A 12,369-nucleotide genomic window follows, 5' to 3' on the forward strand; every position below is an offset into this window, starting at 1 on the left:
ACTGAAGTCTGAATAAACTTTCGTTCAGACCAAAAGATTCCGAAGTTTGTAGAGGCTCTTGCCCGCGGCTCATTTTGCGCTGAAGATCGGAGCACAAACTAAGTTTGGACTCCTCGCCCCCCTTTACGGGGAGCGTTCCCTCCGCCTTTTAGCTTTGAGGTAACTTGCTAAATATTCCTTTACTCCGCCCTGACTTCGTTCGCAGAGGAAAAATAAAAAAATCTCGATTTATAGATTTTATGTCATAAGAAAATACATCGTTTCCATTGGAACATCATTTAAAACATATTTATCTAGTAAAAACATCGCATAACATTGAGACTTTGTACAGCTAGCTTTCCTACGGCGTGTTTTATACAATAGTTTCATGGTCCTCGTCAGGCTTGGAGAGGAATGACGTGATGTTATGGGAGCGGCTGCGACTGCGGAACAGACTTGTCACGGACTGACCTACACCACCGATGGTCACTCCCATGGTGTAGCGGACACTTGCGTTGTCCGGGCCACCATACACGTCCTCCGCACGTCTTGCATCCGCCGACCGTTCATCCTCCGCCGACCGTCCATCCTCCACCGACCGTCCATCGTCGACCGACCGTCCTTCGTCAGCGCTATCTTTTGCGCTCGCCAGCATCGGGCGGCCTTCCTCAGCTTCCGGAGACTGCGAACGCTGCCCGGTCGCGGAAATAATATATAACCATTGGTTTACTCAGAACATATTCTGAGTTATATTATCGTATTATTTGATGAAGGTTATTCCGTGAGAGATGATGGTTTTTTGGTATTGTGAACGAAATGTAGATAAATTTATTTCAATTGATATTGCTCAAGTAAAGAACTAAATTAATCATGTGTTTTTTGTTAATTGTAAGAAAATGAAAATAATAGAGTGAAAAGTGTATTCTTGTTTAATAGCGGAGTTTAACCAATAAAAATAATCTTATAAGAGAATGTTTTATTCATGTTCTTCTTTTTTAATCGGGAACCAATAAACATACACATATTTCCACGGTTTACTAGTTATTATTAGTATTTTTTGGTGGGGTTTGGCTTGCGCCATGTGAGTGTTTGGGTGCTTTGGTAAAATTTGACATTTTTTAGGTTTGCGACATTAAACTTACTCAAATACGCTAAGATTTTCTTTCTTTGGGCTGATTAATACTTCGAGACTACATGTAGTTATTATTATTTTTCATATTTTTAGTAGCCATCATGAAAGTTATGAATATTTCTTAATGTCTGTGGGGGAATAATATCGCAAGATAAAATGCCAAGTAACATTGGACCGTCGAAAACGGTGTAATTTCCTACTATTTCTAGCCCAACTACTGAACTTTTTTTTCGTGCAGATATTTTCAACCATTTTTCAGATTAGACTGATGTTTTGAGCTTAATTTATGTACATAAGCTCGTGTGACTGACCCTACGGTAAGCTCTGCATGGAGAGCGGGCAGGGAAGCTGAACGCGTCCACGGGGCATCTCACGTAGTAACTCTGGCAGGGCAGCAGGTCGAATGGGTCTTCTGGGGGCATAAAAATATTGAATTGTATCATGCAGTTTATTAATGGACGGTAAATATGTTTGGGGATGAAATGATATTTTATTGGGGAAAATATTTTATTTATTTTTGGAGGATATATTTGGTTATTTTGGAATCGCTGAACATCTTAAAACTGCATGAAACCTTGTGTTAATAAGGCGTGAAGTTCTAGTCTTCTTGAAATTGTAAATTGATAGTTTTTTACGCTCCGTTTGACGTGTTTTCGTTGCTTAGGTTACAGTCTCTTTTGTGTATTTTGATTTTCATTGCTGATTGTACTTGCACGCTTTAAATTTTTTAACTGCTGAAGCAATTGGTCTTCGAAATGTTTTCATTGATGACATGGTGAGTTTAATAAGCGTTTTTTTCTTTTGAATTCTTGGCGAGCGTGCGATTTAAACATTCATTTGATACAAAAGAATATAATAATAAAAGAAAGAATTTGATACAAAAGAATATATGCAAAGTAATAAAATATATTGTATATGATTCAATAAGGATTCCTTTTTAACAGTAATTTAAAATGTCATATTAAGCTACAATAACGAACCGCCATTATTTTCTTATTACACATTTACAAGTTAGACAACGATTCGCAATAATTTATATCATTGGTTAGAACATGAAATAAAGTATAATCATCTAAAACCCATAACCATCGCAAAATATCCACGTGAATCCATCGAATTCTGCTCACCGCCTTTGGACGGCACGACGTCAGGATTGAGCTCCTCCAGTGACGCCGACGTTTCGGTGTTCGTAAAATATTCCGCTTGTAGGATCTCGTCTTTACGAAGCGCTTCGTCCTCTGCAGCAGATCCAGCCACGTCCTGCCCACTATAGGATGCTGCACGACTCCTTCCTGCCGTAGGAGATCTGCTGGATTTTCCACAAAATCCCATCCTGCTCCTGCGCAGCAACGTCAACACGAACAACAACACGGCCGTCGTGAGGACGGTGCTTAGGGCGATGGCTACCAGCGACCACAGAGAGGGCGGAGTAGTTGACTTCTGGCTGCGAACTGCAACAATTGATCAATTGCTAGTAAATATGATGAAATAATTTTGTTCGCAGGATTTTTAATTGTTAATTGTATTAGGCAATGGGGTTTTAATGAGACATGTTAAGTGAATGAAAAAAATGATTATATGGGAATTCCTTAAAAACTAGTACCCAGAATAAATTTTTGGATGGTTAGGATGAAAACGACTTGAAAAGGTCTCTAGGTCACCAGGAAGAATAACTCATTATCTGTTTTCGCCGATGTATTTTGATTTAATTGACTTGTATTAAAATTAGATCCCTGTTGGGATTCTGAAAGTTAGTTGCAATACAATGTGAACCCTTTTCCTATGACTCTGCAGATCCCAATTTATCGCCCCTCGCAACCCTTCACTCAGCACCTATTTCGTCAATCAGCTCATCTCTCACAACCTGGTCTGACAAATAGCCCATTACTCACATGCTGGTCTGACAATCAGCTCATCACTCACACTCTGGTCTACCGATTAAGTCATCTCTTGCATGCTGTTCGGCAAATCAACGTCTCACTCACAGTCCGGTGAGCATATCTGCCCCACACTCTTAAGTATGACAATTAGTACCTGACGCACTGATCTGCCTGAGTCAGTCGTATGCGGTGGCCTATATACCGCAGCACTCATGAAGCAATGGTCTACCTGAATCAATAATACGCGCTGGCATGCCGAAGCACATTTCTCTAATAAAAATCGGTTAATGCCCACGCTTCTGCCTATAGCAGTCGCTACACTCGGCTCAGTTTCCTTTGTCTACTTGGCCACCCGATCGAGATCAGCTTATGATCAAAATTTTTTATATTATGCAATTATAGTGTACTGAAAGGATTCGAGGTGACCTACCGCTGCACCCCTGACACTCAGATCTTCCTAGATCAGTCACACGAGCAATCCCAATACTGTGCGCACATGCTTTGGTCTGCCTGCGACAGACCCGGAACCTGCCTACCTCTGCGGTCATTACTCACTGGTCTGGTTGGGACGGTCTCGGAAGTGGCCAACCACTGCACTCTTTACTCACTGGTCTGTCTGAGACCGTCTCGTGAAGTAGACGCGGACACCAGGACGGGTTGGGACGTGATTGGTCCCTGCGAGACGTAGACTTTGATCTGGTAGTTGGTGCCCTGGTCCAGGTGGCTCACGTTGAAGTTCGGCTCGGGAGAGCTCAGGTTCACGAACGAAGTGCCATTCTCAAAATAAACCTGCAGAAATTACCACTCTTATGACGCAGTGTATGCATAATATAAACAAAATTATAAACTTTATAAAAAGACAAGTCGGATGACAAGACCTTATAACTGGCTAACAGAGAGCTTAAGTGCAATCGTTAGCTTACATATTCTCACGCTTAAGAAATTCAAGCTTCAGGTTGAATATTTCATCCACATTTATTAAGCTGATTCAAATTTGTTTTCAGACGACTAAAGTTCAGTTCGTTGTTGGGTAATAAAATAGCCAGTCAGAAGATTTTTTACTTCTTGTCATATACCATAAATTGTTCATCTTATCTATGCGCGTCTACGTCAACGATGATTTACTCTAGTGACTTGTTTCTTTAATACTTTAGCCATTTCAGAAACATGTCACTTTGACGCTCACGACGTTGAACGCAGAAATTTCCATGCGCAATATTGTACGAACAGATTGCGATGAAAACTACGATTGCTCGCAGCGCAACGGTCAGAAACATATATTACAATAATGCCAGACTTAAAAAAATAGTTTATAAACTGCTGCACAAAATTGTACGATAGGATGTCCTCTGATGATGGATACTTATAGCGATCATATCACTCAAGATAGCTATCATGCTAACGTGATATTGTGATTGAATTTAGCTAGAATCGAGTAGCCAATGACTGCAACACAGTTAAATTAATAATAATGAAACTCTGAAATAAATTACTATAATTGAAGTATTACAATCGTAAAGCTTGCGACGGAACGATATATCAGGTCACGCAGTTCAAAGGCTTTTGTTAAGGCTACAAAGGAAGGTAGCAACACATTACCTTTCTCTTGTTTCCAGTACACGATCGTATGAAAAATTATATTTCATTGACGACACTTCTTTGTTCCATTCTGCACCCAGGAATGCTGGAATGTCAGCAGTGAGATTTCGCTGCCCTCGTTTAAGAAGCTTTGTTGCGAAAATCGTTTGAATGTAGATAGATTGCCTTTGTGAACGCGCTTTAAAAAAGCTTTATGTGTACTTTCCATAATCGAGCTTTATGTGCACATTACATTATCGAAATTACCACAACATGCATTCGTTTGTCATGCGCTTAACAGTGTGAACTGAAGTACACTTTACAATTTACAGGAAGCTTTAATTACGTTAAAGTTATATTTCTTCAAGTTATTTGGTCATCTTTGGGCTTGCTTCCAATGTTTCCATTTTATATGAAAACTTTTTAGCTAACCACACATCCGACGTTTCCTTTTACTGTTTCGCAATATAGAAGCCTTCATCACGTATATATCCTACTGCGGAGTCAGCTTGATACAAAACAGGCAATGAGCTTAGCCGCAATTGCTGCCAGATGGCTACGTAACCGACGTAGCCAACTGGCCGCATCACCGTTAAGGAGCACACAAGTATGACCATTACCCGACACAAGGCCATAAGCTTTTACTTCACATGCGATGTGGTAAGTTAATATAGTGAAGGCTCGGCGCGGTCAACGGTCGTCACACGAATCGATTAACACGCGCTCTACATCACTCAACTTGCCAGCCATTCTCTGCATAGGCTATGCAAAATAAATACTTTGCAAACAATGAAATGCGTTGAATATAAAAGAGAAGCCGTTATCCGGCTGTAATTTATGCAAGAAAAGTCAACATGGTTTGATAATTAGTCATGACGTCAGAGTCAAAGTTTAGAAATTTTTTCATGAGCTTCTGAGATTTTTGTTGCCGATTGTACAAAAAAACAGGAGTGGAAACTTGATTGCGAACGCAAATCGAAGACCGGAAATAGAACCAAAATTTTGTGTTAGTGTCAGATACGCTTTCGATAGCGTTCATTCATCTACGGAGACGTTCTTATATGATGCATCAGAGCCATAAAACAAATCTAATGGCATTCTATCCTCTTTGATGGTGAAAGATTATAACGAATTGCCATTAGGTTTGAGAATCAATTGCTGTTAACGTATGTTATGGATAGGTGCCAATTGGGGTTTTAATAATAATTTGTACAATATGTAAAATGTACCTTTCAGTGCTATGGTTGCTGCATGTTTCGGTGAATCTGAAATGCATGTTTGATGTATGGTTGCTGCATGTTTCGGTGAATCTTTGGTGCCATAGCATTGGAAGCAGAATTTTTAAATACGCCATTTAATTAACAAACCAACATGCCACCGGATTCATCGTACCAACAAAATGCCATGCTATTTAACACACTGTTGGGGACTAATCAATAAATAGTCTTCCCTTGACCCTAAACACTTGGCCAATGATCGACAATAAAGGATGAATAAAAACTGATAAAGAAAGGACAATAATAATAAATGAACGATAAATCCAAGAAATTAATTTATAAATCTATAAAACGTGTGTCTTTCCTGCCCTTGCCTATTAACTCTTAATCATGTCCTCAGTTCGGAGCCCGCTGAAAAACACGAATAAATACAAATTATGGACTTGAATTAAGAGAACTCTAACAAATGAGTATATAAATAAAAACTAATATAAATAATAATAATAAATATTAACAAAAAAGCCACCACTATATCAACACGAAGATCAACACACGATAAACAATGCAAGCACTAACCTCTGTGGTGGATCACATAACAATGACAAGTTACAGGGCGGGTCTACACGAGGTCACGTAATAGTAACTCAAAAACAAAATGACAAACAAGTAACCTAACTATCGATACAATTATTATATATACAGGTGGTCCCTAACAACACAACCATCCCAACATCGTGATTTATAATGCCACTATTGCCTACAGTCGACGCGATTTAACATGACACTTCCCAAGCTAGCCGGCCGAGATTATGTCCCCATCTCTGATCGTAAGGCTGCGTGTTGGGTTTAGTATGCACTTGATTGCAGTCGTCCGTGTTAGTGATGAACCGCTGTCTGCGCCACTTGTTCAGCATCAAGCGTCCCAGTAGCGGTCGCACCTTTTATAGGTATCGTCAGCCTGCTGTTCATGATCATTCATCGTAGTCATTTGTATTTGTTTTGTTCGGGTAAAATTCATAGTTCATTATAGATTTTTTGCAGTGTTATCCTAGATTTCTGCATCATATTATTATTAAAATTCACTATTCTAGAACATTGCTGCTTCTATTGTGTAGGATGCTTGGTCGAAAAGTGCCTGACGTTCCAAATGGCTACGTCTATTATCAGTCCGTTTGGGAGGTTGGCCGGCGATTGTTGACTTCTGAGTTGGCACGCACGTTTTTTGTTCATCAATTGATAAGAACAAGAACCATGAGTAGAGTTGCGCTTATATGTATTCATGCAGTGATGCTCGGCTCCGCACTACTATTAGATTTGGCAAGCGTTCCAACATTAAAACGATCACGATCACTCCTTATTGTAATTTCTATCAACCATATTAATACTTGAAGGAGAAATAAATATGAGTAATCTTCACTAAAAAATATTTTACTGGTCGAACAACGAATTATGTAAAAATAAAAAATTATAATGAAAAATTAAGCTCGATAGCGCACTGGTGTTTTTGCAAATCCCTTAATAACTTGTTGAAAACATAATCACAATAAAGTAAAATTCTAACGTAAATTTCAGCCTTAAACACCTGGGCAGTGTAGGCTATGGCTGTCTCGGTGGGATGGTCGGGGTGTACAGTACCTGGGCAGTGTAGGCGATGGCCGTCTCGGTGGGATGGTCGGGGTGTACAGTACCTGGGCAGTGTAGGCGATGGCTGTTTCGGTGGGATGGTCGGGGTGTACAGTACCTGGGCAGTGTAGGCGATGGCCGTCTCGGTGGGCAGGTCGGGGTGTACAGTACCTGGGCAGTGTAGGCGATGGCCGTCTCGGTGGGATGGTCGGGGTGTACAGTACCTGGGCAGTGTAGGCGATGGCCGTCTCGGTGGGTAGGTCGGGGTGTACAGTACCTGGGCGGTGTAGGCGATGGCTGTCTCGGTGGGTAGGTCGGGGTGTAGAGTACCTGGGCAGTGTATGCGATGGCCGTCTCGGTGGGTAGGTCGGGGTGCTCGCACGTCAGGCTTAGCGACGATGCTGTGATGTTCGCCAGGCGGCAAGACGACAGCGGCGCGGGAGTCTCTGTTCGGGTCATCAGTTCAGGGACAATCAGGTCATTTTTAAGACATTTTTGATAGGTGTTGTGAAGTATCATTAAATGTCAGAAACTTATTTCATTCAACTCCTTTGTTTTGAAGTATTAGGGGGCATTGGTGAGTAATAAAAACAATTAATTGCCACTGCAGTTGAAAGTTTCCATAGACAAATCTCAAAATACTAATAAACTGGGGAAATTATATGAATTTACATCGTAAATATAATTAAGGAAATTAACTCTTCTGTTGGAAGCATGAAACTAACGCGTGGAGTCATGAACAAAATCTTGACTCCCATTCCTCTGTTTCAAAATAACTCGAAATATGATACAAAAATGTAGTTATGAAATTTCTCGCGTAATTGAGTTAGAAGAAGATGAAATGAGAGTATAATGTTTATATCAGAGTTTTGTTCTCTAACAGTACAAAATTCTTTGCTCGTATCGTCATTGAGAAAAACGAAAATTAAGATTGCTGTAAAACACAACTACCATGTCAGTTCATGTATCGTATGCTGCGAATAATATTTCATAAAAAGTCATTCATAACAAATGATTTCTTAATTACAACCTTATCCAGTAACATGTAAAAATTTTCTGAAGTTACCAATTAGAAAATTATTCCTATTTTATTCCGGGACCTACTTGCTCTTTTGATGAAAAACTTGCAGGATTTTGTTTGGTTGCCCAACTCGTTGACACCGCGACAAGTGAGCTCCCTGTCATCTGGCGACATGGACGGGTACACCGTCAACTGCGCTGTCGACACATCCCCGTTGCCTTTAAGAGGATTTGAGTAAATTTGTTGAAGTCTGTCGACAGATTTTGTGTTGTTGACGTCAGAAGTGGCGTTCCAGTGCCAGAAAACTTGCGTGAGGCGAGGGTAGGCGGCGTACGAACACGTCACGTTGATAGGGTCGCTGTATATGAAGTATGTCACAGTCCGACTTTGGCACTCCGGTAAATCTGGAATTGAAACAAAATAATATTTCTTAGTGAATAAGAAGCCTGAAGGCAATTAAAGCATGATAAATGCATGTTATTTCTCTACAGAACCTATATGAGAACAATTTTATGAGCGAGGTAAAATTTAAATCAGTATTTAGTAATTTGAAATAAATGTTGTTGTGTAAGGCAATCATGTTGTTTTTGATGATCATTCCAGTTGTCATGATCACCATAATAGTTACGTTCGAAAAACTTTAGGCTGATTATTGCCATATTTCCGTGATTTGCGCCCACACTCCCCATGGCATACATTATTATAGTGCCAGCGTACACTAGGTGCGTGTTTGTATAGCGCCTCTCACCCCTACATGGCACGGTATGTGAGAGATAGTGTTGAAGTGGAGTCCGTCTGCTAAATGGTTTATTGCCGGAGAATGATAACGACTGATTAGGAGATAATCGAAAAAAATCTTGACATGTCAGAAAAACAAACTCAAGTAGAATAAATTAGGCACTTCTACTTTAAAGATATGAGCACATGGTTCACTGCAGAGTGCAGATTGTATAAAACGAAAAATCTGAGACCCGGTTGAGTCCAAGAGGCAGAAGAATTAGTAACGGATGCAAAAAGAAGCAAGTATTAGGCGTGGCCTGATGCCGTAAGTCTAATGCAGTAGCGTAACCTATGTCATTTGCGTCGGGACTTTGAGGACGAAGCTGACGAGTAGCAGTGGCCTGCAGTCACTGCATCACTAGTGCAGTGGCCTGCAGTCACCGCATCGCTAGTGCAGCGGCCTGCAGTCACTGCATCACTAGTGCAGTGGCCTGCAGTCACTGCATCACTAGTGCAGTGGCCTGCAGTCACTGCATCACTAGTGCAGTGGCCAGCAGTCACCGCATTGCTAGTGCAGTGGCCTGCAGTCACTGCATCACTAGTGCAGTGGCCTGCAGTCACTGCATCACTAGTGCAGTGGCCTGCAGTCACCGCATCACTAGTGCAGTGGCCTGCAGTCACCGCATCACTAGTGCAGTGGCCTGCAGTCACCGCATCGCTAGTGCAGCGGCCTGCAGTCGCTGCATCGCTAGTGCAGTGGCCTACAGTCACCGCATCGCTAGTGCAGTGTCCTACAGTCACCACATCGCTAGTGCAGTGGCCTGCAGTCGCTGCATCGCTAGTGCAGTGGCCTACAGTCACCATATCGCTAGTGCAGTGGCCTACAGTCACCGCATCGCTAGTGCCGCGGCCTGCAGTCGCTGCATCACTAGCATCGTGGCCTGCAGTCGCTGCATCGCTTTCCAATAACTCGTAGCGGCGCACTCTAGCTGTCATCGAACCTTCGTCAGGGCTTGGAGGAGGGCACTGTATCTGTACGTCTGTTGGCTTTGCTTAGGTGTCGCAATGTCCTCAAGTGATACAATCTGTATGTTGCGCTCTTATCTAACACAGTCACAGTAATATATAGATATTATAGCTTTAAAATTAAAAAAGGCTTTTATAAAATGACATCATTCTTTTTTGTTACAACGTCTGTTTTTGGCCGAGCTCATAGGAATAATTAAAATTTAATGAGCGTTAATAACAAAATCCGACTTCACTTGAATGGTCATGACTTGCGGATACAAAAAAGTTATAGGAATGAAATATGTTTGCGGCGAAACTTACATAAATATTTTTTATGAAAAATTTGTATCAGATAAGTTCATGTTACAGCGAACATGTGATATTTTTTACTTCATTTCCTTGATAGACGCAACATTAAAATCTCTTTATTCACTATTTAGCGTTTTTTGTTGCACTCGGAATTGAGCAGCGAAATTTACTGGCTCACTATTGCTTTAACTTTGAGATTTAAGCAGGAAAAGTTTATTTTAAAAATGCAAGTTGCCGAATGTTAGTCCAGAAAATGTTGTCGTTGAATAATTGACCCATTTCGTTTAGTTAAGCTTGTTAAATAATCAACATTTTTGTTTTTTAATGGACAAATATTCCCGAAATACTCGAATATCAAATTTTATATTTCAATACTACGTGAAATTTTCACAGAGATTTGACCGACGAATTAAAGTCTTCATTTTCATGCGTGAAGACGATCGCGTGATAAGCAAGTCCTGGAAGAAGTGAGCGGGATTGTTTCCTGTCAAAATGATTGGTCTATTCGGCCTCTGTTACTATACCTGCAATGGCCTACCTTCCTATTACAGGCATGCAATACGTATAATGTTCGTGCACTATTAGGTGGTCAGATCTTTTTGGTCTCAAGTTTGCAAACATTTTTTAGTATAAGTGATCTTCTGATCACTAACAAGCTGAAGTAAGATTTTTTGTTTTAATGTGTGGAGAAGAGCTTTGTTCGAACCTAGAAGGATTATTTTTTTCTTTTTATGTGAAGAGTCAGAGTTGTAAAATTTTGCACATACTCTCATATGTGAAGCTTCATCGTGGCAGCTCTCAATTCATCTTGCAACAATTAAATGTAATGTCTGATCATAACTAAGGCACAAAATAATTGACGTTGTCCTGCAACACGCACAGTTCGTTTCTATATCACTATAGAAATACAAGCAATATTGGTGCACGAAATAGCGTTTTAGACGTAAGTGCAATCAGAGGAGCTCCGGCAACTTAGTCAATTGAAAAAAGAGATTGGCGAGCCAGGCACTGCTGAACTTCTCAGGGGCTTTGCAGAGTTGCTAATACAAGCAATCTTCCGCCACTCTCGATCCCAAGTGTTCCTTTCCGCAGCTTTGCAGGGAAAAAAAGTAAAATAGACTTAGAAAAAAGTGAAACCGCTGATCCCTGGAGGCTCGTCCGTCCTCCAAGAAGTTCGTGCATGTCGTTGCAACTGCGTACGAAGGAGCCAAGTGATCCTGTAATCTCTTGTTCGGGTGTCCGCCTTGGCAAATCTCCGTCGTCTGAAGATTTCGAAACGGCCCCAGCAAGGGACGCCATCACGAGCAAGGAGCGAGTTTTGCTGACTTCTTTGTGCGTGAACGGTTTGTAAAAATTGTTAATTATAATCTAAAATTTTTGAGCAATTCGAATTTTGAATTGCACGGGTGTTTGGAGTTAACACATAAACTTGATCTTGGTGCATCGCATAAAATTATATGAATAGCATTCATAGCTATTAAAAAGAATTTATTTTAACATACAGGGTCTCATCAAAATTTGTCAATCAAAAATTGTTGATGTTGCTGAATATTTATAAAGAGAGTTTTAAATGGAGAGGAAGAACCTATTGGGGATTTCTATATAGAAGTGAATCAAAACTGAATGCAAATTTCGTTAAGGACTAAACACTAAGGCATTGTTTTAAATTTAAAAATTAATTTAAAAATTAACGTTTCCGAAATAATGCTAACCTAATAAAATATTTCCGACCTCATAGAAAGGTACGTTAAATTGATATTCAGCGGAGAAAATCATGGGGTATAAATAGTGCAGTGAATGAGGTGTTCGATTTTGCCCCAATGTCATACAAAGGAATATATTGACGACCAAATATATTACAAGTTGCGCCTACTTATAAGTAGAACAAAGGACTAAAAAATG

At 40.4% G+C, this 12,369-nt stretch overlaps 1 protein-coding gene across 1 annotated transcript in view; it reads right to left on the reverse strand.

Moving 5' to 3' along the window:
• Positions 1-252: 252 nt before the first annotated feature.
• LOC108675129 (hemicentin-2) overlaps positions 253-12,369 on the reverse strand; it is a 50,974-nt gene continuing 38,857 nt past the window's right edge. The window contains exons 10-15 of the mRNA XM_018163115.2: positions 8,514-8,834; positions 7,740-7,855; positions 3,600-3,780; positions 2,239-2,562; positions 1,423-1,523; positions 253-670 (exon numbers count right to left, since the gene is read on the reverse strand). Of these exons, the coding sequence (XP_018018604.1) occupies positions 353-670; positions 1,423-1,523; positions 2,239-2,562; positions 3,600-3,780; positions 7,740-7,855; positions 8,514-8,834 (1,361 nt within the window). The 3' untranslated portion in view covers positions 253-352. The remainder of the gene's footprint in view (positions 671-1,422; positions 1,524-2,238; positions 2,563-3,599; positions 3,781-7,739; positions 7,856-8,513; positions 8,835-12,369) is intronic.

This window comes from Hyalella azteca, unplaced genomic scaffold, assembly GCF_000764305.2.
Source record: "Hyalella azteca isolate HAZT.00-mixed unplaced genomic scaffold, Hazt_2.0.2 contig14284, whole genome shotgun sequence".
Lineage (NCBI taxonomy): Eukaryota > Metazoa > Arthropoda > Malacostraca > Amphipoda > Hyalellidae > Hyalella > Hyalella azteca.